General features: G+C 44.0%; 1 protein-coding gene across 1 annotated transcript in view; it reads left to right on the forward strand.

Moving 5' to 3' along the window:
* The first annotated feature begins 1,106 nt into the window (after nucleotides 1-1,106).
* The window catches only part of LOC139689686 (gamma-aminobutyric acid receptor subunit beta-like), a 54,832-nt gene continuing 30,282 nt past the window's right edge, over nucleotides 1,107-25,656 (forward strand). Inside the window, exon 1 of the mRNA XM_071586878.1 lies at nucleotides 1,107-1,238. Within this exon, the coding sequence (XP_071442979.1) occupies nucleotides 1,168-1,238 (71 nt within the window). The 5' untranslated portion in view covers nucleotides 1,107-1,167. The remainder of the gene's footprint in view (nucleotides 1,239-25,656) is intronic.

Here is a 25,656-nt window from a genome sequence, read left to right on the forward strand (position 1 = left end):
TGTATAAAAAGTATCGGTAACAATTTTTCCCTGACCTGTGCGTTGAGTGCTGGATTCAGACCGTCGGAGGGATCGGGATTTGTGCGATTTCCCACCCAGAGGGTTCGGATTCAAATCCCGGCGGTGTTGAATATTTTTCAGAGGTATCTCGATCCCTACTTGAGGTGCTTTGTGGAGGGCACTTTGAGTGAGTACGCCGTCCGTCGGATGGGACGTTAAGCTGCGGACCCCTTGGCGCCTTTCGTAAAGAGTAGGCCGATGCCGACGACGGGTTTCTCTCCACCCTTCATCCTTTCCTGTCCATCCCCTATGGCGCAAATGACTTCAGCTGTCGGTCGCCTCCTTCCCTTGAATACTACTACAACTCAGACCGTCGGTTAAGTGTGCCCATGATCTCAGATCGTATATTGGCATTGAAAAGGTGACATTGCACACCATTATCACTGAAAATTTGGCGATGCGAAAGATATGCGCTAAACTCGCCCTCCTGAGGTTTTAACCAAGGACGACCAAGAGCAGAGTCGAGTGTTTGCTTGCGAAGGCCTTCTGCAATGGCATCACGACGATTCCCCAAACCCCTAAGTGTCCCGACTTGGCACCAGCAGGCTATTATTACCATTCTCTACAAAAGTGAAATCCTCCCTCCAAGGACACCGTCACCATGGAACCCCAAGTACCGTCAAAGAAGCTTGCACGCTTGTATCCTCAAGGACCCTCCGCCTACAAGGGAGCCTTCGAGTCGTGGAAAAGCCGCTGGCGTGAAAAGTGTGTCTACACTCAATGGATGTTCTTTGAAGAATTGTGAGGCATTGTAGCAATATCTGAAATAAATCTTTTTTCCGAAACTTTTCCCGATTTTTTTATGCCAACCATATACGAGGAAAGTGAGAGGTCATGCCCGAATGAAGATAGGATGCCGAGATAGAAAGAAAAAACAAAGAGAGACCAGCTGGCATGTGTCGATCTACCAAAGAAGAAGACGAGGATGCCTCTGAGAGAGAGGGAAGGGGCGGGGGGGGGGACCCCCCTCCTCTCGCCCCCCTTTCGCTCCTCCACTTACGGCCGCCCCCAGAGTACGTAGGAGTGCGTGTCCGCCGCGTCGTCATTTTCCGGTCGACCGGACTACGCGTAGCAAGCCTCCTCGCCGACCGCCCTCCGAACACGACCATGGGCCCCGCCGCCACCCTCCTTGCCCTCGCCGCCGCGTGCTCTCTGCTCGGCGCCTCCGCTGCCCACGGGTGAGTTCGCTGCCCCCCTCCCGGGCTTCTCTCCCCTTGAGGGACAGTCCGCTGCCATCAACATCACCCTCTATTGCACTTAAGAGACTGTCTTCTTTTTAAATCGCCTGATTCTTTCTTACATCTTTTGTCTTTCTTTATTGTAATTTTTAATCGACGCCATTGCCCATAGCTATCGCTCATTTATTTTCCAACGGACCTAATGCGGGCACTTTTCCACACTTTCACGCGAGAAACAGAGGGACGTGGAGTGTTTCGACTGGCACTTCAAATTCAAATGTCAGACGACTGTTTGTGGTGGGTTTTGCTCACCTCGGCAGCACCTCCGCCTGGGGCAGCGCGGTTGCCCGCTCTGGGGACAACCGCGCTGCTTACCGCTGACGAAATCAGAGGGCGTATTAACTGGCTCCACATTGAACCATGAAATATGGCCAGGTCAGAGAAAAAAATATCGCGCGGCAACCCACTAGACAAGAAGAGAACATGTATATATTTGTTCGCCGTTTGGCGGGATTTCGTATTTGAATGTATATATATATATACATATATATATATATAATATAATATATAATATATATTATATATATATACATACTGGATAATAGAAGACGCAGTTATGCCTCGCTCCCAGAAAAACTGTCTGCCCCTGTGGCTAGCAGGTTATGGTTGACCCTACCATCAGGGTGCATTTGTGATATGGAAGCTGTTATAGTGATATTATTACATGTTATTATTAGGTAATCTACCGGTTAAGGTAGGTTTTTGGATGGACATAATTACCAATTAAATAATTTGTGACTCCTAGCAAAACATAACATCCTACTTTACATCAGGTCCCTCTTCAGCTCTGAGTACCCTCTTCCTCCCTTCATCCCGTCCAACATCCCTTTCCTGTTACTTCCCTTTCCTCGTTTGCCTAACATTCTCCCCTCAATTACAGTCTTCAACATCCCGCTGCCGGTCAATACCCCCCTCAGCCACTTTTCCTGCCTCTATAGGATTGCTCCCAACAAAGCCCTCTCTTCGCCCACCATACCAAGTACTTCCTCGTTTGTTTTCTTCTCTGTCCATTTCACCTTCTCCATTCTCCTCCACAACCACATTTCAAAAGCCTCCAGTCTACGTCTATCCTCCTGCTAAAATGACCACGTTTCCGCGCCGTACATAGCTACGCTCCATATCAAAGTTTTTACGAGTCTTTTCTTAACATCCTTACTCAACGTCCCCGTCATCAACTCCCTCATCCTTGTGAAAGCCTCTTTGCCTAGCGCAATTATTCTCCTTACGTCCCTACTACTTTGACCGTGTTGGTCCAAAACACTACCGAGATAGGTAAACTGTTCTACCTGCTCTAGTTTTTGCCCTCCTATTTTTATGTTTAGCTTAGCCTTTTCTTTCTAGAAAATCGCATAACCTTTGTTTTATTAATATTGATTCTCATCCCATGCCTGTCGCACTGAATTTCCAATTCACTAAGCAATGCTTACAGCCCCTAGGATGACTGACAAACTAAAGCTTGGTCATCAGCAAACCTAACTGATTTTACGAATTCCCCGCCCACTTTCATTCATACCTCCAGTTCTTCCCATGTCTCTTTAATCATTTCCTCTGCATACAGGTTGAACAGCAGCGGTGATAATGGGCAACCCTGCCTTACACCTCTTCCTAACACTGCCCAACCGGACTCCCCGTTCCCCACTCGCACCTGAGCAGTCTGAGACATGTACAGGTTGCGGATTAGCCTCCTTTCCCTCCAATCTATTCCTAATTCCTGCAATATACTCATTAGTTTTTCCCAATTCACTCTATCAAACGCTTTTTCGAAATCTATGAAACAGGCAAATACCTCCTGGTTGTGTTCTATATTCCTCTCGGTTAATAATCTCATTACTGCAATGGCAGCACGCGTACCTCTCCCCTTCCTAAACCTAAACTTATCATCCCCTAAGTAATCATTTGCCCTACTCGCTATCCTTTTGTTTATGATCCTGAGAACAACTTTAGCTGCGTGGGATATCAAAATTATCGTCCTGTAGTCCTCACATGATGTAGCCTTTACCTTTTTCGGAATAGGAACTAAAACTGATCTCACAAAGTCTTCCGGCCAGATTCCTTCCTCATAAATACTACGAATCAGCCCATATAGCCTCTTCCTCCCACATTTTCCTAAACATTTCAATAGTTCCGCGGGAATGTTATCCACCCCACGGCCTTATTTAGTTCCATCTCCCTTAATGCCCTTTCTATATCATTGTCTAGTATTCCTGGACCTAAGCTGTCTTACTCTACGGCATATTCTTTTTCAATGTCTAACTTTGTTGATATAAGTTCTTTACTATACAGTTTTTCTATATACTCCTTCCATCTCTATTGGATCTTTCCTGCGTCAACTATTACCTTACCCGCCTTATCTCTAACTGCTATCGTTGATCTCCCTTTCTTACTCCCCGATAAAGATTTAACTTTGCTGTACAGCGCACCGATTTCTCCCCTCCTCTGCAGACTTTCCATATCCTCGCACTGCGTCTTCCACCATGCTTCTTTTGCTTTATTTGTTGCCCGTCTCAATTTATTATTCAATTCTTGGTACTTCATTTTGCCTAATTCTGTATTTGCATTCTTCCATTTTCGCCGCTCATCTAGCTTTGTAATCACCTCATCCGTGATCCATGGTTTCCTAGTCTTTTTAGCGTTAACGGTTCCAATAGTGTTTTTTGCGGCTTTAGACAACCCTTTCTTGAAACTTTCCTATTTTTCTTCGATAGCACTTAGCTCTTTACCATCCTCCATGATTTCCTCTACCGCCTGTTTGTATTCCTTCCTTTTCAAACCATTTAATGCTTCTACATTCCATTTTCTAACCCTCCGCTCCTGCCTTATCTTTTTGAAACGGACGCTTCATTTCATAACAACTAAATTGTGGTCTGAGTCCGCATCCGCTCCCGGGAAGCTGTGTGAATTTATCACACTGTTCCTAAACCTGTGTCTGACCAGGATATAATATAGCTGATACCTTTCTGAGTCACCTGGCATTTTTCATGTGCTCCTGCGTCTTTTTTGGTGTCTAAACCAAGTGTAGGTGATTACTAACCCCTGTCTCCTTGCAGAACCCAACTGCTTTCTCCCCGCGGTCATTCCTCGTGCCCAAACCGCAGTCCCCGACCTCATCACCATCTCTTCCTTCGCCAACCGTCGCTTTTCAATCCCCCATCACTATCAAATGTTTCCCTGCAGGAACACACGCGATTATATCCTCTAACTGATTGTATGTCCTATCGACCTCTTCTTCTTTATGGTTGCTCGGTGGCATGTATGCCTGAATAATAACCAAGTTCGACGGTTCTGCTTTTATCTCTACTACTAATATTCTATCCGTTACCTGCTCTATGTTGACTACGCTTCTTCCTACCTCTTAATTTAATACTATGGCAACCCCTCGTTGGCTCTCGTCCCCACCGCTGTATATTATTCTATACTTATCACTCCAGTAATCCCCGCTATCTTTCCATCTCACCTCGCATAGACCTAAAATATCTAAATTTCCCTTTTCCATTATTACATGCGCCTTTCGACATTTTATTGGTAGTTTTTCCATTATAGCAGCAGCACCATTATGAGGATAGTCAAGTGTCATCAAAGTTGAAATGGAGAGGAGAAGGATTGAGAGAAGAATGGACTTTTTCTTTCTGGCCTCAACATTTCCCCCATGCACTCGGTTACTGCGTAAATTGATCCTTATTCCCTTTCGTCAAAAAACTCAGGTTCCACTCTAATCATACAAGCAAGTTGATTTCGATAGTCCGAATTGGGAGAATTCGTCTTCATTTCAATTTTCGAACACATTTTGTCACATAATTTAGCTACTTCATTTATAATAATCAGCGATTATATCTTACGATCGAATTCACTTTGCTTTATCCCTCTGATCCAATAAAATGTTGAGCGTAGATGTCGATTGGGGAGACATTTGAATATTTTCTATAATGTCTTTTAACTTCCAAGTACTTCATACCAAATGAAGCAATGTTGATTGATCAATGCACCAATTTAATATGGAAATGAGCCTGCTTTTATTTGCTGTAAGAAAAATAATTTTAAGTTGTACTCAGAGTCATTGTATTTGAATATGTGAACTTTTCTGTGTGGGTAGTAGTAGTTTTAGGGGAAGCAACTGACAGCTGAGGTAATTGGCGCCATTAGGGATGGATGGGGAAAGAAGGGTGGAGAGAAACCTGGCGTCGGCATTAGCCTACTCTTGTCGAAAGGCGCCAAGGGATCCGCAATTTAACATCCCATCCGACGGACGTCATACGAGGGTGGTTTAATATGTACCCGTGTTTGACGACAAAGGGCGTTCCTGAGGAAAGTGTAAGTTATCATCGTGTGCTGCCATCTATCAAATGACGGTGAAACAAATTTCAGACTGATTATGGAAGGTTAGTTTGGATTTGGCAGCCATTCGAGTAAGACGTGTTTCGTGATTTTCGCTAAGATGGAAAAAGAGCAGTATCGTTCGGTTATTCGCTTTTTGTTTTTGGATGGGAAGAAATGCGAGGAGATAAAAGAAAGTTGAATACTGTTTATGGGGACACTTCGCCATCTATGACCACAATTAGATATTGGTTCAACGAATTTAAGCGTGGGCGAACATCTGTTTTTGATGAGGAGCGACCAGGACGCCCGGCAGACGTGGTTAACGAGGAAATCATTCAAAAAGTCCACGCCATGATTCTCGCTGATCGACGAACGTTGGTGCAGCACGCGAAGTAGCAGAGGCCGTGGGTGTGTCGACTGAAACGGCAATTAATATTTTATATGATAAGTTGACGATGAAAAAATTGTCGGCCCGATGGGTGCCGCGATTACTCCATTGCACCAGCAGATTAATCGGGAGTTGTCACCGCCAAACTGCATGAACTACATAATGAATTGCTGCTGCACCCCCCCGTATTCACCCGATCTGGCTCCCTGCGACTTTTTCTTATTCCCTAACATGAAGAAATGGCTCACGGGAAAATTTTTTAGCTCAAATGAGAATGTTGTTGCCGAGACATAGGCGTATTTTGGAGAGTTCGGCAAATCCTATTTTTTGGAGGGGTTAAAAAAATGGTCGGAACGCTGAGAGAAGTGTATCTTTCTAAAAGGGGACCATGTTGAAAAAAAATGTTTTTGAAAAAATGGTTTCTTCATTTCTAACACGGGCACTTATTGAACCGCCCTCGTACTCACTTAAAGTGCTCTGCACAAAGCACCTCAAATAGGGATTGGGATACCACTGAAAAAAAACCTGCCACCTTTGGGTTTCGAACCAGGACCCTCACGGTGGGAAGCCTGTACGTTATTACAGTCATAGACAAAGAGAAAAAAAACATATGAAGTGTAGTAGTTCATATAAACCATGGTAAGCAAATAATGAGAAAGTGTCGCGATATCTAAAAGAACTTAGTAAAAGAATAAAATTCTATAATGATACTAGTCTTGAGAAACGAGTGACATTAAGGTAAAATAGAAATAAATATTCAGAAGTAATAACAGCAGAAAAGAAAGAGTACTATTTACAGGCTACTGACAAATAATCTCCAAAAGTATGACTTAAATCACTAGTTTCCAGTTAGAAAGGTAACAGAACAATAAATAAAAATAAAATGGGGGTGAGATCACATTAATAATTGGAGTGAAGGAGGATCTATTCAGCCATACTTGTGCCATTCCTTGAGTTCTACCTGAAAACTGATTGCAAATTCAGGGAGGACATCTAGTATTTTGATGCAAAAGCAGCTGTTGAAAGATTATTTCAACAGGACAGTGCACTTGGGGGTAGTATAATTGCTAAATGCACCATCCATGGTAGGACAGTGCATTTGGTGGTAGGATGATAGTTGGCCCCTCTCTTCAAATATTGCATCTCTTACAGTAAACTCTAATCTACAGGCACTCAACCATAAGTGGTATAATAGGGTCATTCAATATGTAATATATTCCTTTCTTTAAAATTTACATGCATGTACTCTTACATGGCCAAAGCTTGAGGAACATCTTAAGAACTGGATAATAAATCAAATGAAGAAAAGGATTACTGATTCAACAAAAGTGATTAAAGGATAAGTGAAAAACTCAGCTTCTGGAAACTTCAGCCAATGAACCATTCAAGTGGTATATTCGAGATTGGATAAAGTAGATTGAGTTACCAACACTTGACGTCACACAGATGGGAAGAATGAAATTGCCATCAATTTCCATGTTTGCGAGTGGTTGAAAAAGTCCTCGCAGAATGTTTAAACTGAGGCTATCATAAATTCTCTTAAATATGTGGAATTGGCAGAACATCAGATAGAAGTGAAGATGGCATTATGTATAAGGAAATTGACAAGTCCGATGAAAATAACTGCCTATATGATCTTAGCAGCAGTGATGACAAATTTCTAGGATTCTATCATGAATAAACACTTAAATTGTCGCTAATTTTTTATACAATTCCATTTTCTTTGTGCACAGTTTGCACATTAAAATGCTTTAATCTTTTTTGGTGTGATCCAAGAATTTTTTTAAAATTCCAAACTGAAAAATCACAGCCCATCTTGAGGACCAAGAAATATGGTAGTTGGCAATTGGAATTATAGAAACAGCTATTCAATCTATCAAAATCACACTTTTTCAAAATCATAGAGAGTAATGAGCAATGTAGCATTGTGTGCTTTTCTATTTATGAATTTCATACCATGTTAAGAGGTAGATGATATAAGTCACGCTTATTTAAATGGTTAGAATCCATAGGCACAAATATCTGTTCACAATTTGATAAGGCTAAATCTAGTCGTGAAACAATACAATTCCATTAATTTGATTCCAGCCCAGGAAGGAAAAGCATTCAATAACCACTCTGGTATGTGAAGTAAAACCAGCAGTGGGCGCAGAGTCATTTATGTGTTTCCAGATGACACGAGGCAAGTTATAGTCCCTCAGCCTTGATAGAGGTGGGCTTGACTTACTTTTTTAATTGTTCTGATTGGCTCATTAAATGCCTTATTAATACTTTTCACTCGCTAACAGTGAAAGAGTAACAGTCACCAGTCCCACTATGCACTGTTTGCATTGATATATTGGGATTGCACTGGTATCAAAACCATTCCAGATTAGCATATGATATAAGTAATTTAAAAGAACTATCCTTAAGCTATGAACACTTTCTGTGATTTGATTAGCAAAACTCACTTTATGTAAAATGCTGATTGTAACTATTAATCTTGGCATTGCAAGCTCCACATGGGCAGCATCTTGTTTTCACTCGTATGTTGATTGGTAGCATTCGTTTTTGGACGTGCCAGTGGCTTGAGTAAGAATGCACAATGCTGAGAAAGAGACTGTGAGGCGATGAAGAAGGCATCAGGTGCGGCATTCTTGTCTGACCCACTGGCCCCTGATTTTAATTGGATTATGACAAGTTGGTCCATAGAAAACCTGCCGTTAACAGCACAGAACCACTGAAGATACGCTAACAGTGGCACTGAGATTTGCACAAGAATAATTGTTGTAAGAAGTGCAGAAATAATTGCATTGGACAACAGCCTTTTCTAGCATTTATGAAGGTAAATCAAGTGAATTCTTTGAAAGTGAACTAAAATGGTGTTCCACTGTCCTGCTATATGGCAATAGTGATAGCCATGGTTTGATGAGTGACCCATAGTTAGCAGTAGAGTGCCTGAAAGCAAAAATATGGTGCAAAAATAGTGTAAATAATGCCGCTGCATTTTCAATGTGCACCATAGAGGAATAGCAGATATACTCTTATTTGTTTGCTGAGTAATTAATAGGGGAGAAACATTGGAATTCATGAATCAGTTAATGAAAGTTGGCCATTCATTTCAGTCGCTCCAATGAATTTACACATCAACAAGGCAGTTCCTAAACAGCATTACTTCTCCAAGAGACAGAATCCCCTCGACCAGGTCAGGCACACCAAGTAAAAGTGACACCACTGGCCTAAATATAACAGTTAAAGCCATGGCACTTGTACTTCTAGGGTCATCGTGAACTTTCAAAGTGTGAGAATATTTATTCCTATCGCACACCATGGAGAGTGCATGTGAAAATAATATAACTAAGGGTCTTAAGTGTTCAAGAAATTGCGAGGTTAAAAATATATGTTTCAAATTTTTCATTTGACTCTCCCTGGTAAATATGTGAGTTCATTTACAAAAACCACTGTGGAGTACTTAGGAGAAAAATGAAAATAACTGAAGTGAAAGGAAAGAATCAATGAGAGTTGAGAATGCGTATGCTCTCCAATGAGTCATACATTTAATTATATTATTTGAAAGACCAATGAGATATCTTAAGCATAATAAATTCCGACCGGTCGGTGAAGCTGTGGTCCCAATAATATTGACCGACGAGGAGTAAATTCTGGGAAGACTTGGATGTTCAGAATAAATTCAATACGAATCATCTATTGTGCTGATTAAAAACAAAATCTTCAAAAAAAGGCATTTCTAGGAACCAATAAATCTCTCTCTGGATGAACTAAGAAAAAAGAAATACGAGATAAAATTAATTACGGATCTGCGCTCATACAAGGCCAACGCAACAGTCCTCAAGTCCATTGGGAACGAAGAATCAGATCGCTACGCTCGTCGATAAGAAAAAAACGTCTGAGACATACTCATTACATACTCTTCGGATTGATGACGAATTCGTGGAATTGGGGACAAGTGGAAGACTCGGGATTAATTGAATCATGTTCACTAAGCTCACCTTTGGAGCGGACACAATCACTGCAAGGCAAGGAAGAAGCACCGAAAAATTTGTGTCCCGTGATTGCCTGCTTTTTTGATTGAAAATTTTGTAAAGAAACTTCCATGTATGAAAAAACTGGACTCGGGACCAGATGAAGGATGCGAGGGAAGAAGGCACCTCAAGAAGTTGGCGAATTTGAACAAAATATGTCGAATTCTTTCTTGCTGCAGCGGTAATCACACCATGCCGGCTGTACAAAGTGGGTACAGAGGAGTGAAAATCGCCATTTATAAACATATTAGGTAGATTAAACACAAGTTGGCGGCTCTCTTGGGCCATTGCTGTGTCGAAATACCACACAAACATGCAGGCCACAATGCAACAATTCCAGAGTGTAAAAATGATTCCCCTTGACCGGTAGCTGGCTGACTGGTTCTTACTTGAAAGGAGACGAGGCATGGCTGATTGCCCAACAATCCATTCATTGAGGCGTCCAAGATGTTTTCCTGTTATGAGAGCACTGCTGCTCCATCGAGGCCTGACTCCCTAGCAGTAGTATTTAGGGGAGGCGACCGACAGCCGAGATCATTTGCGCCATAGGGAATGGATAGGAAAGGATGAAGGGTGGAGAGAGAAACCCGGCGTCGGCATCGGCCTACTCTTTACGAAAGGTGCCAAGGGGTCAAAAAGTTTAACGGCCCATCCGACGGCCGGCGTACTCACTCGAGGTGCTCTCGACATTGCACCTCAAGTTGGGATCGAGATACCACTGAAAAATATTCTACACCGACGGGATTTGAACCCGGGCCCTCTGGGTAGGAAGCCAGTACGCTAGCCGCCGCACCATCCCCTTGACCGGAATAGCGAATAATTTTTACACTATGAAATTGTTGCATTGTAATGCACCTTTTGCGGATGACTCCGTTAAAAAGATAATATCGCGGCATCTCCCGCAGCTTCTTGGAACATGCAAACCACAATTTGGATCACAAACCCCAACACCATCCACAATCAGAATTTCAAGTTATGATAGAACTTTGAAGGAGTGAAATAAGTGAAACCTTTTGCTATTTTATTGTGAGTGACTATGCATGGTGTGATAAATGCGACCGATCAGAAGGAAACGATACTTGGGAAATCCAGTCATATCTGTGTGCATGGAGACGCCATTGCAACTAGCTACATCAGTGAGAAAACGTCAATTGACGAACAAAGAGAAAAAGATAATGTAGAGAAGGCGCATTTCAAATGAGAGGAAGAACCGACACACGTGAATGCTCAAGCGAGACACCTAAGAAGCATCTCAGGACTCGATAAAAAGTTTGAAGGATTCTCTTGTTTTAGGTCCCTCGGGACAATGCAATTGAGCGGCGGAATAAAGGAAAAAATCCATTCGCGCATATTTTACTAGTAAGCATTTGTTCTTGAATAGAATCATCACGAGAAACGCAACATTTCAAATTTAGAAGACCCGTTTCAGATCATCTTTACCAATGGTTTAGAGACATGAACTCTGCAGGTGTCGGAGGAAACTATTTGAGGAACGAATAGCAAAGATGATGTATGAGCTCATAAGTGAATATGATAAATAGAGGATAAGATACATGTATACTGCAGGATTGGTTATTGATTCATTTAAGAACAGGATGCAGTTACATTTGTGAAAGTTTGGAGGATAGAGTGGCTAGGTCATGCGGAGAGAATGCTGGAAGGGCGGACATCTAGAAGAATGTTGAGAGATAAAAATGCTTCACCGTCATAGAAGAGGAAGCAGAAGGTCAAAGCTTAGATGACGGCACTGCAAATCAGCAAAGAATGGACACCAAAGAATGGCGGAGAACTGTCAACGATAAGGACGACTGGAAGCCAATTGTCGGGGGGTTCACCTCGAACTGAGTCGTGAGGCGAGTGAGATGCGGGCACCACGCATCAGCAGGTGTAAGACGGGGGTGGGTTCCTTTTCCCCGTGTCGCCTTCCGTTCGACTTGCATCAGTGGCGCCCAGAGAGGCGCCGTTTCGACAGGCGCCAGCCTGGGATTGTCCAGGGCCGGGTCCAAACTATGACCCACCGGTCCAGAGGCGCCGTTCTAATTGAGGCAACACAGCTTCTACACGAAGCACATGACACTTTACATCTCCTTCGCGTATTTACATGCTTATGGATCCCTCCGCCTGAGCTCACCCTTTCATCATCCCCTTCGTCGACCTTTCCGACATTCCCATCACAATTCGCCGCCATTTGTGTTGTGTTTGCATCCAATGAGTGAAGCCGTATGCTTTCTAAGTTGGCGAGCATTTGTACCGTTTAACATATTGGAATTGCGTAAAATTCCCGGCCTCCTTGGCGGCGGGGTACCGTCTTCGCCTGCCAGAGGTCGCGGTTTCGATTTCCGCCAAGATGGGTTTTCTTCCAGCTAGGGCCTATGTTTTTAATTGCCTTTAATGTAATATGTAGGGGTTAGGTGGAAGAAGGGACTATAAAGTCTCAATCTCGCCCCAAATAAGTCGGTAAATAAAGTAAACTTCCTGTAAAATCCACAACATTAAAATTCCTTAATTAGAGGAAATGGCAAAGAGTGAAGTGTGCGTTTTGCGCTGCGGACTGAAAGTGTCGCCACAATACGCCTTGGCATCACCCATCCACCCGTCCCGCTTCTGCTCGGTCGCCTTTCCCGACGTCCATGTTGTGCCCCGGAGGCTATTCATTGGATAATTGGGACCTCTGGCCAAGTCCGACGCACGCACAATGCCCATGATCGCTTCCGGGTCATTCAAGCTGCCCTGGGCGTCAATCAGCCGAAATCTGCGCGCAAGTCTCCCGGCAATTGAACAGTTTTAGCTCTTCCGAGGAGTCGGGCAGCCACAACGGCCGCCGGTGACTCATCCCGTCGGCAGGGCAGGGGCGAAGATGGCAACGCCCGTGCTGGTGGATGATACGCGCGACTCTCTCCCCCCGAGGAAAGGGAAAGGGAAAGGGGGGGGGGGGTCCACCACCGCCGCCTGAGAAGTGACGCACAAAGAAGGCCGCTTCGCCCTTCAGTCGCCCCAGGACAACTGCCGATGGCATTTATCAGAGTGAAGAGATCAGAATGAATATGATTTTCAAGGCGGGACTTTGGGAAAGCCGGTGGCGCCACTACCGTGGACGGAATGTAATTGAACTAAGCGCACAAATTAAAATTTTGATTTTAAATTTGATTGAAATGTGAGATTGAACAGAATGTGCTGCGCTGTCTAAATTTGATCACTTCCTCAAGATACTACGGCGGCAAGATCCACACGCTAGCCCCGCATTGGCAATTGGTAGACCAATCGACTGATGATGTCGGAGTCATCGGGTTCTTAAATATTATTTTCCGCTTGCCCGTCCTCTCCAAATTTATCATTAATGTTAATTATAGTTTTATTTATAGGCGTTGCCCTCACTCACGACCTCTCCCGGGTGAAACACATGCGAAGAATATGTGGACAAACTAGCAAAAAATTAGGATTTATTAGAAGAGGAGTACTTGGTAAATGTGATGAAAACGTCCAAGAAAAATGTTATCTTTTACTGGTTAAGCCTCATTTGGAATACGCTGCTGCTAGTATAAATGGGATCCTCACGGAGTTGGATTGATTGTCGAATTGGATCGCGTGTACCGCAGAGGAGCCAGATTTGTAAAACTTTATGATAAACTTAGTAGCACATCTAAAATATTAGAGTAGCTAGGCTGGGAATCACTGACGGAGCGACGGTTAAATTACAGATTAAAGCTCTTATATAAATTGGAAGGACGTCGCCTCTTTAGCAATGATGTTGAAAATGTATTATTACTCCCATCTTGCTACTGCAGTAGAGATCATGTAAATAAAATTAGAGAGATTAAGTGTAGAACAGATATATTTAAAATGTCATTTTTCCCACGAAAGATAAGGGATCAGAAATACATTGTCCGACCTGGGTAGAGGTAAAAATACTAGGGTCTAAATTAATCTAGTGTGTATATTCACCCCCTGCCACACACCCTAGCGGTGGCATGCAGGGTACTAAAAAATAAAAAATGAACAGTTAGGTTAACCGTCACCAATGAAATTCCAGTGGATATACTGGCTGACCCCCGGTGTTTTGTCGCCACAGTTGGAATACCTTGCACTGCCCTTCCACTGCAAAAGGGACGACGACACCCATTAATCTTGTGTCAATAATGGCCGAGTAAGAGAATATCTGGCTGCCGGATGCTGCCTCCCGTTGCCCACAGCAGATTGTTCCTCGACATCTCGAGCTGACGGGGCAAAACCCTCCCTCGCCCTCTACTAATGAACCGTGGCGCAGTGGCTATGCTGCAGCCCAGTCGAGGGAGAGGACGATGGGGCACCCTTTAAGTACAACAATACCCTCTAATGCTGGCCCCTTTGCTCTAAGTTGGCAGTTGAGTCTACCCCTTTAAGACTCATTGAATGATTGCGCTCAACGAGGCATACCCAATTCGCATGTCTCACATGTCCACCGAGAGCCATCACATGCTTATGTCCGCGACTGTTGCATCTAAAAACACACTCCCGTATCTTTCCAATTTTCAATTTAATTTTAACGACGGACGATCACGCCAACAAATATGTAACATCAGGATAACAAAAATTTTACATACCAATGCAAGAAGGCTTGACTTTCTGGACGAGAGAATCTAAGAATGGAATATACGAGGCCTCTTCGATGAAAATTGATCGTTTTTTATGCATAAATTATTGTGCAAAACATTAACTTCCTTTTATGTTGTTAACCTCATATACTATGTACAACATTGGCATAAAAAGTATCGCGAAAAGTTTAGGATAAATGGATTGATTTCCGAAATTGTTACAATACCTCAAAATTCTCCTAAGTACATACCTTGAGAGCGTCGACACACTTTTTTTGGAGCGGCTTTTCCACGACTCAAAAGGCTCCCTTCCGGTAGGCGGAAGGTCCTTAAGGGTACAAGCGTGCAAGCTTCTTTGACGGCACTAAGGGTCCAATGGCGGTGTCCTTTGATGGATGGTGGATTTCAATTTTGGGAATAGGAAATAGTGTACTTGGTGCCAAGTGGGAACCGCAATGGGGTTGGGGAATCGTCGCGATGCCGTCGCAGAAGGTCTTAGCAAGCAGACAAACTCGACTCTGCTCTTGGTCGTCCATCATGATCTTCGGGGGGACGAGTTTAGCGCAGATCTTTTGCATCGCCAAGTTTTCAGTGATAATGATGTGTGCACTGTGATCTTCTCATCAATGCCAATAATACGATCTGCGATCATGCGATCACACCTAACTGACACGATATGAATTCAGCACTTAACGCAATGCACGTCAGCAAAAAATTGTCACCGATACTTTTTACACAGACCTTGGACATGTGGTACAAGTTTCATAGTTCTATTGATTGGACTCCAGTATTGCATCAGCAGCAACCGTTGAAATTTGAAGTTCATTTTCAGTTCTTCTACGCCTGCTCCTGACAGTGAAAATGCCTCCCAACAAGATGTCCCTTCACATTGGGGAACAGGGGAAAGCCACGTGGGGCAAGGCGTGCACTTTGTGGAAGGGGAACACACTCCACGCTGTTCATCGCGAGGTCTTCATCGGCAGCGATAACATTTGCTCTAAGAGGCCGTGCATGTGGAGCACCATGAGGGCCTTGGATTAATGACAACGCTGTAATACGAGCGATATTTTATCTTGTATACTGCGATCAACCAACCTGCCGAAAGCTTAATTTTCCAGTCATTTAAAGAAATTGTCTCCCAAAAGGAATCTTGGTACTCCAGTTGGTTTTTCGATTTCCTCAGTTCTCTCTCGTTTTCTCTTTCTCTTCCCGAATTCCGGGTCCATAGTGATCACAACCCACTTCCTTTTGCCTCTTTTCCTCGCTAGCCCATCAAGGAAGAACGGGAGCGCACCAAGACATGTCAATCATGAAAACACCATTCGCCACTTACGTTTTGGACACGGCCCGAATCGAATGATTAACTTTTTATTTTCAATTTATTTTCTTTATTTGTATTCTGTAAGAACACTTCAGGTAAAGCCATATGCCTACACTTCATTCTTTGTCATTTTAAAGTGCAAACGAAATACATTGTCACGTACAGAAATTTCCCATCCTTTCTCGCGCTTCCCAATGGAATGAAACCATCTCGGGAGTCGACAATGGGTTCAATGGGCTTTCGAATTTTCGGGTTTGGCTTCAGGTTAAGGAACGAACGCGTGTATTCGCTATCCCTTATAGCTTTGCAGAGGGCGCAGTATATTCGCAGTGGTGCGTTGCCCCACCCAAGGTCCCCCACAGCCACTCCTCGGCCGACCTCCAAGACGGCCGATACTCCCTCGGCTGCGCGCGCCCTCCTGCGACAATAGAGACCCCCTCTTTCCCCCCCCCTGTCCCTTCTCCGTAGTTGGCTCCGTCGGCCACCCCGACTCAACTCTTTCCGCCCCTTAATCGCTTTAATTGATGGCAGCTGATGATTTCGTGTTGTATTTCCAAGTTCCACGGAGAAGAACTGCACGCCCCATCCGCCCATTGCCGAAGATTCATCCCCGCCCATTTAACTCGCCCGATTCCGACTTTTCCTCGCTTTTGCGGAAACAATTTAATGAATTAAGACCAGAATGGCATCTTTGATCCATGCCTTTCATCCACGCACCTATTGATGATCACTGGAAGGAAAATGATGCTTAAGAGTTGGGCGACCACGATGCGGTATCGCTTAGGCTTTCAATGCCCACCAATCAAATTAAACCACAGCCAAAGTCTCTGCAAGCGGTCTCCGTGCGGTCTTTTCTTGGGCCGTGAATTAGCTTTTAACGTTCAATATACACTTCTAATGTCTCAACTTTTGTAAATTTCAAAATATTTACTGCCAACGCCATTTTTTATATTAAAAAGGCAATGCTGTCAATACATACCTGGCCTCAGCACAAACGGAACTAATCGATTCTTGCCGAGATATATCGTTTTGAATCTAAACCGATCGTAGCCTGGATGGTATTCATTCTGCTGCCTTTCACGACCGTTGCTAGACACGCGGCTCCGACGAAAAGGGCAGAAATTCTTGAATACGTGTCCCTGGCAACCTTTCAATTTCTATGAACCAACGCGGTAACCAACCAACCCTATGTTGGCATCGAATGGTCGGATTCACCTCGAGCTAAGTCCTAAGGCGTGGGAGATACATCACACATCAACATGTCAATGACCCAACCGAATTGTCACGACATGAAATGGGATAAACTATTCTACTACAAACATTCCACGTAAACTCGAAACCAAGAGGGTTCCCGCCATATTCTGCGGGCAGCGTAGAAGTAGGGCCTCTGCCTTTCTCGTATTCCCCCTCTCCTCACCCACCCCTCTTAAAACCTCATCTTCATCTCTCCCTCTCCAACTTACTGCCTTCATTCTCCATCGTGCCCGCATCTTCAAAGTCTGCGCTCATCTTCTTGCCTCGAAGACCAGACCTAACATCAAGCGCCACGCACCATGTTGAAAAGTCTTCGCCTCCCTGCCAGTAATTTTGTCCTCTTTCAAAAATCCCCCTTTGCCTAACGCAATCTTTCGTCTCATGTCCTCACTACTTTCACCATTTTGGTTCCAAACACTTCCGAGATAGGTTAACTGTTCCACCTGCTCAAATTTATGAACTCTTATTTGGATATTAAACTTAGCTTTTCTCTTTCTCGAAAATCAAATGATCCTGTCTTTGTTTACGTTTATTCTCATCCAATACCTATCGCACTAACTTTCAAATGCGCTCGCCATGCTTTGCAACACAATGATTGGCTGACTGGAAAAATAAACCGTGTTCATCCGCAAGTCTAACTCTCTCGATGAATCCACCACCGACTTCATCCATTAGTTACGCGCCTCTGTTTATTATGCAACACATTGGAATCACGTACTTTCCCTATCCCTGTGCTTACCTTCTTCAATTTCCTTCCCTATTTTAATCATCTCATCCGAAATCCATGGTTTTCTCGGTCTTTTCCTAATTTCTCTTTCTATAGTTTCGTTTGCGGTCATAAATATCCCTCATTTGATATGCTCCCATTTTTCCTCAGTTGTACCCAGCTCCATTTCCTTACTAATGACTTTCTAGTAGTCTGTAGATACATCTAACGAGAACCTGTGCGACTTAATCACGTCGTTCCTTAATCTGCGCCTTACCATAATATTGCCCAACTGAAATATCTTTCCATATCCCCGAGCATTTTCCATGCATACCCACGCCTATTTTGGTGTTTAAACCAAGCCTGTTGATGAATCACCCCCTGCCACACATCCTAGCGGTGGCTTGCAAGTTACCATGCAGATAAATAGATGTAGCTTTCGTTTTTTGAACTATTGTGTATCTTTCTATTCATGATTTTAAGGGCAAGCCTGGCTGCATATGCAATTGAACTTGATCGTCCTCACACACAGAACACGCTTCGCTCTTTTTCGGTATCGGGATCAAAATTGATCTACGGATCTAATTGATCTCGTAAACCATTCTCCTGGCTAAATTTCTTTCTCATAAATACTGCGCATTTCGCTTAGAATCACTTCCTCCCGTTATTCACTGAACCATTTGGTGATTCTGCCGGGATGTTATCTTCTGTACTCCGTAGGACTGTATCTCCGTCGGCCTTTTCTCTGACTTGCCATTTTAGCTGAGAGATTCGCGATTCAACAGAAGTCCATTGACTTATCCTCATCTTCACGATGAGTCTGAGAGCCTCAATTGGTTCTCTTGCCCGTCGACTTCTTCAAAATCCAAACTGCTCCTCAATTATATATTCTTCCGATTTTCCCTCCGTTCTTGTTTAGATTTTTTTATCTTCGGCACGCGGGTCGTCATGTACATCGTGCATACGTTTTCAAGTGATTTGCCTATTAGCTATTTATTCAGGGAGTATAACATTCGTAAAACTTTGACCTTGGAGTTTTTTACATAAGTAAGGGTCAAAAATTTGATCAATGGCCGACGAAAGCGTTTGCATAATTGATGCATCGGTTCTAAGGTGAGTACTGCAGCCTTTCTCTTCTCTCAAACTGTCATGCAATGTCCAATATCGCCCCGTCTGGGACGTACGATACAGATGGGAGAACACTGCTATCTTAATGCAAGTAAATCGAAGGAAACAGTTAGGTTACGACAGACAAAGGACAGATCCCTTTGCCGTGAATGTGCACATGATCATGAGTTGCAAACACAACACAAATGGTGAATTGAGGTGGGAATGTCGGAAAGGTCGACGAAGGGGATGATGAAAGGGTGAGCTCAGGCGGAGGGATCCATAAGCATGTGAATACGCGAAGGAGATGTAAAGTGTCATGTGCTTCGTGTAGAAGCTGTGTTGCCTCAATTAGAACGGCGCCTCTGGACCGGTGGGTCATAGTTTGGACCCGGCCCTGGACATTCCCAGGCTGGAATCGAAACGGTGCCTCTCTGGGCGCCACTGATGCAAGTCGAACGGAAGGCGAAAAGGCGGGGAAAAGGAACCCACCCCCGTCGTACACCTGCTGATGAGTGGTGCCCGCATCTCACTCGCCTCACGACTCAGTTCGAGGCGAACTCGGTGCCTATCCGAGCCTAACGTAGGGTGGATTAACCTGATGGTGGACCCTAAATTAAAGGGCTTCTCATTCAAAGGCCCAAAGGTAAGTGAATAAATGGCTGGAAGAAAAGTACAGAAGTTGCATGCCCATTTGATTTTATCTTCCAAGGGAAAGGAACACCAAGCTTCCAAGACTTGAGGAGTCTTCCAAGCAGAGAGAGGGATGTTTAGCACGCGATCCTACTCCCCGTACTCAGGCACGTACACCGCACGATTAAGAGAAGAGGGAAAAATGACGATTTGAATGATATAAGCTGCACTCATGGTTTCAACGTGGCGCGCATTCAGTTCAAACCGTCCCCTCAAACGTAGAGAATCATTGTGTCCATTGGAACTATTTAAACTTCGTCAGAATGTTTTCTTCCGCCGAAATTGCCATGGTGAAAATGAACTGCACCACTGGGATTTACTACTGGGATATTATAATATATATACCATAGAAAAAACCTGCATACCGTTGCCAATCTATCTATCCCAAGGAACTCCCTAGAATTTTTCTCATCCGCAGATGACAGTGAAATAAATATCTCTCTCTGAAAAAGAAATCGTCTGAGGTCCAGGGTGAATATCCCATCGGACTTCCACTCTGATGAGTTTGAAATGACCCTTCGCAGGATACCCAAGTAGGGTCGCCGCGAGGGAGGGACATTGAAAACCGCCTGGTGCCCAATGAACCAAATGAGCTTTCGCCAGCTCTTTCTATCGCACTCTCTCGGCGCCCTCACCTCGGGAGAACTCCGGAAAAGAGCGGATGTCGCCCGAGATGGATGTCCCGGAGGTCAACTCCCTCGGTGCGTCCGCCTCGAAGATCCAACCATCCTGTGGTGCGCGGGTGCCAGGTGCCGAGTGATGATGCACTGAGTCCATTTGGGAGGTGCTCACGCGTGAGCCCACCGCAACGCAAGCACCACGGGAGTCGTGCGTGCCGTGGGTGGAATCCGACTGAGGTCGGTCAACTCGAGGCAATCATTCGAATCAGATCAAATAACATCGCGTGAACAGGGCACTGCTTCTTAATACTTACGCGTTAACCTCAATCAAGACCTCTCCTAGGTGAAACACACACGGGGAATATGCGTGGACAAACTAACCAAAAAGAGTACTGGGAAAATGCGATGAAAAGGTCAAAGAAAAATGTTATCTTTCGCTGGTTAAGCATCATTTGGAATACGCTGCTGCTAGTATAAATGGGATCCTCACGAAGTTGGATTGATTGTCGCATTGGATCGCGTGTACCGTAGACAAGCTAGATTTGTTTTACGTTGTTATGATAAACCTAGTAGCGTATCCGAAATATTAGAGAAGCTAGGCTGGGAATCACTCTATGGAACGAAGGTTAAATTACAGATTGAACCTCTAACATAATTTGGATGCACATCTCTTTAGCAGTTATGCTGTGAATATATTATTAGCCCCATCGCACTACGATAGGAAGGATCCGTTAAATAAAATTACAGAGATTGAGTGTAGACCCGATAGATTTAAGATGACATTTTTCCTACGAACGATAAGGGATTAGAATAACATTTTCCGATCTCGTTAGGGCCATATTCGGATCAAAATTAGTCTGGTTTGTATTAACCATCCAGCTGGTGGTGCGGACGTCGTACCCGGCTTTCCCTACGGGCACGAAGAAAACACGCGCCTGAGCAGCACCCCCGATAATCACTTTAGAGCTCCGAAAGAGGTCGTGCAAGAATACTTGGCACGCGCGACTTCCTCTCCCACGGATCCATCCTGCCCCCTGGCGGACGCCCCCCTAAGTATTCAGGCGCAAAACACACACTTCGCGGGCAGATAGTTTTTTTTTTCATTTTTCGCGAGGGTTTGGGGATCAATTCGCCACATCCGGACTCTCTCCAAAGTCCTCGGCTCGGGCCGTCGTTCCCTCTGATGCTATGCGCAAACACTCGCGAATATTTCTAGACAGATTCTAAGTCCTACGGCGGATTCGAAGCATACGCAATTGGAAATGAAGCCTCCTACGTTTCTGAAACTCAGGGCAAAGAACCGAATTTAAGTCAACCCACGCCATAATCGTAAGGCTTTGAGGACCCGATAAACGAGTGAAAATTGCCCTCATCTCCAGTCATATTGATTGGCCAGAGCCCAGGAGTCGACTCAGGGCTCTGGAAATACGGAACATAAGACGGAATTTGTGCATACATTTCATGGGTTCACGTATTCTAAAATTTGTCATGGTGAAAGTCGTAAGTTCAAGGGTCAAGGCCTCGTCCTCCGTCCATTTCCTCTGTCATGAATCGCATCGGCTGCTCAAGTAGTACTTACTAGCGTGTCAACATTAAAAGGTGGCGCAGTGCGAGATGAAACCGAATCAAGTCCTGTCTAAATTTAAAATTGTGACTTTTTATCCGAATACGACAGTGGAATGTTTTCTTTAATAGTACTAAGACAAGTTCTCGCGTTCTAGACAGTTCTCGTTCCGCTTCTTTGCTGTAAAGTTTTCATTACATCCCTATCAAAATCATGCATTTTTTCGTGTGCCGCCTAAGAATTGCGGTCCAGTTTCCCTTGGAGAATACCCACCACAGCAGCAGTGGGGAAACAAAATGACGAAAAGAGGTTAATAGAATAAAGAATTTGCCATGAGAATGCTCCGCGAATTGTAGTATTAAAACGAGGCATTATCTTTGATTTTTATGCTTGAGTCACTGAGCAGGGCACCAAATGAGGATTACAAATCGACTAGTCACCCAGATTGCGTCGATGGGACCTGGATGATGATACGATTGCCACTCGCGCTGATGATGAATGTGAATCTAATTCTGTGACTGAAGGGTGTACTTTCAATGTTTGGAAAGGTAAAATTACTCATGATAAAACGCACTACCTAAGTAATACGTCGTAGAGTTAAATACCAGTAAAAATAAGCAGGAATTAAATTGTATACGTTATAAGTATTTATTTTATTTAAAATACGAATCACATACATTTACAGTGTTTTTTGAAACAGTGTCATCACATTCTCTCTCTCCTACTCACACATACATACATACATACAAGCATACATACTATATATATATATATATATATATATATATATATATATATATATATATATATATATATGTCAGTATTTCAATTCTAGGATTGGTTTGCTGCAGCCCTCCACTCTACTCTATTTAATGTCAGTGCCCTCAATTGGTACCCTCTCTGTTTTACGTCCTTCTTAATTTGCCCTATGTACATGTCTCTTGGCCTTCCTCGTGGAATCTTCCTTTCTATTTTTCCTTCCATTATATTCCTAATCAATACATTTCACCTCAATGTGTGCCCAATCCATCTATTTCTTCTTTGCCTTAGAGTTCTTCATGTGGTCCCATCCTCTTCTGCTCTTCTATGTATACTTCCTCGTTCCTTACTTTGTCTGTCCATTCAATATTCAGCATTTTCTTTCAGCACCATGTTTCAAAGACTTCTATTCTTCGCTGGTCCACATTTCCAATGGTCCAAGTCTCGGAACCATAGAGCGCCATGCTCCACACGCAAGTCTTGGCGAATTGCTTCCTTGTTTCCAGCCTTGGGTCCTTTGAGCATAGCAATTGCCTCTCCTTCATGAATGCGTTCTCAGCTTGGGATATTCTTCGCTTGATGGCGGTCGAGCTTCTTCCATCCCATGTTATGCTGCTGCTGCCCAGGGAGATGAAGGATTCCAATTGCTCTAGTTGCACCCCTCAAATTATAGTATCTGCATTCGGCTTCTCTCTTCCACGTACAAGGATTTTAGTTTTCTTCCTGTTGATGCTCATATTATACTCTCTTGGTACTTGATCCATAGCACTCAAGAGTTGCTTGCAGGTTTCTTGCAGGTCCCGTTTCCGCCACTACTGAGATGTCATCTTCAAATCGGAGCATGTTGATTTCTTTTCCATTTACCTCGACTCCTTTAATTCCCAATTCTTGTGTTTCTTTTATTGTCTCTTCCAGGCATACGTTGAATATTGCTGGCGAGAGGTTGCATCCTTTTCTTACTCCTTTGTTTATTTTGGCTTCTATCTTTCTTCCAATTTTCGTTTGCATTGCTGTTACCTGATTCTAGTGGAGGTTATGGATGATTCTTCTATACTTAGTAGTCCAATCAAACCGCTTCTAGTATTTTGAACATCTTGTTCCATTCGAAGTTGTCGAAGTCCTGCTCCAAGTCCAGGAATGCCACATATAATGGCTTATTACGTGTCTCATTTTTTCGGCCAGAATTCTCAAGCTTGCCTCTCTTGTTCCTCGGTTTTTCCTGAATCCGAATTGGTTTTCTGAGAGGTTTCCTTCAACCCTTCCTTGTATTCTTTGGCTACAAAACCGAGTATATTTGATGCTTGAGTCACCAGGCTCAATGTTCTGTGTTCTTCGCATTTATCTGTTTGCAGTTTCTTCGGTATTGCAATCATTATACTTTTCTCGAAGTCTTCTGGTATCTCTCCGCTGTCGTGGCTATTTTTGATTATTCCATAGAGGGCATCCTTCGCTTTGACCCCGAGTGCCTTGATTATTTCTCCGTTTATTTTGTCAATTCCTGGTGCCTTGTCGTTTCTCAGGTCTGCCACGGCTATCTCGAATTCACTTCTTAATATCTGCCGACCCCGATCGTCTTCACCTATCATACTCTGATCTTTAATTAAGCCATCTTCTAGTGGGCTCGGAGCTTAATAGAGTACTTCAATATATTCTTTCCATCCATTCCCAATGTCGTCACCATATGTAAATATTTTTCCATTTGCGGCTCGGATGTTCAACGATTTTGTTTTTCTTTCCCCGAATTGCCTCTTCACTAGTTCATAAGCCATCTCGCTAATTCCCTTTTTCATGTTGTCATCAATTTCCTCGCAGCAGCTTTCCGTCCATTCTTCCTTTGCCCTCTTGCACTCTCGTATGACCTGGTTCCGCAACTGTTCATAGAGGTATTCTTCACTCTCATTTCTTGGATTATTGTATATTCTTCTTTCGTCTATGAGACCTCTTATTTGAGCTGTTATCCATAGCTTCTTAGATATTTCCGCCATACTCACAAGGAGCTCATCATAGACTTGGTAATTATATTAACCATTTCTTTCCATCGACCGTCCGGGCTGGTATTTTTATTATTTCCTTCTATTTCCCTTTTGGTGGCCATGGTGAACTTTTAGATTTTCCGTGGTTTAGTTCAATGCGAATTTTTCAATTGTACACTAATTTCCAGTAACGCATAGCAGTCATGCAACCACTCTACAGGGTTCGTCCGGAAAATAAGTGTACTGATTTTTTCCCGCCGCTCCAGGCGCGCCCAGCACCGCTCTGACGGGCTGCGATTGGAGGGGGGTATGTTGGCAAGCGACGCTGAAAAAGGCAGTCGGCTCTGAGCTGTGGTGTAGTGAGGAGCTCTGTTAACGCGAACCTCCACGCTCGACCCACGTCACGGAACGCGATGCCGAAGTTTTTGGAGCAGCGTTATTCCATCAAATTTGCGGTAAAGCTTGGGAAATCGTCTACCGAAACTGTCGGTATGATTAACCAGGCTTACGGGGAGTCAGCCATGTCCAGAAACATGATCTTTCGGTGGCACAAGATGTTCGTGGAGGGCAGAGAAGAGGTCGACGACGAACCACGGCCTGGACGCCCATCAACGACACTCACCGACGAAAATGTGCGAAAAGTTCGCGATGTACTGAACTCTGATCGTCGTCTTAGTGTTCGGATGATAGCAGAGCAGTGTAATGTGCCAAAACCAATAGTGCACGAGATTATTAGGGATCAAAAACATCTGGCGGCTGCATCACGACAATGCACCGTCTCACACCGCGCTTGTCGTGTCGGACTTCTTGGCCAAGCACGGCGTGGCAACGCTGCCGCACCCGCCCTACAGCCCGGACTTGGCACCACCGGACTTCTTTCTGTTCCCGAAGATAAAGAGGAGTTTGAAAGGAACGCGATACGGGACTTTGGACGCCGTCAAAGAGGCCGTGACGACGTGTCTTCGAGAGGTTCCCGATGATGCCTTCGCGGGAGCGTTCCAGGAATGGGAACGCCGCTGGAACAAGTGTATCGACTCACAAGGGTCCTATTTTGAGGAATATTAGC

The sequence above is a fragment of the Hetaerina americana genome, unplaced genomic scaffold (genome assembly GCF_022747635.1).
Source record: "Hetaerina americana unplaced genomic scaffold, ioHetAmer1.1.p SCAF_27, whole genome shotgun sequence".
Classification (NCBI taxonomy): Eukaryota; Metazoa; Arthropoda; class Insecta; order Odonata; family Calopterygidae; genus Hetaerina; species Hetaerina americana.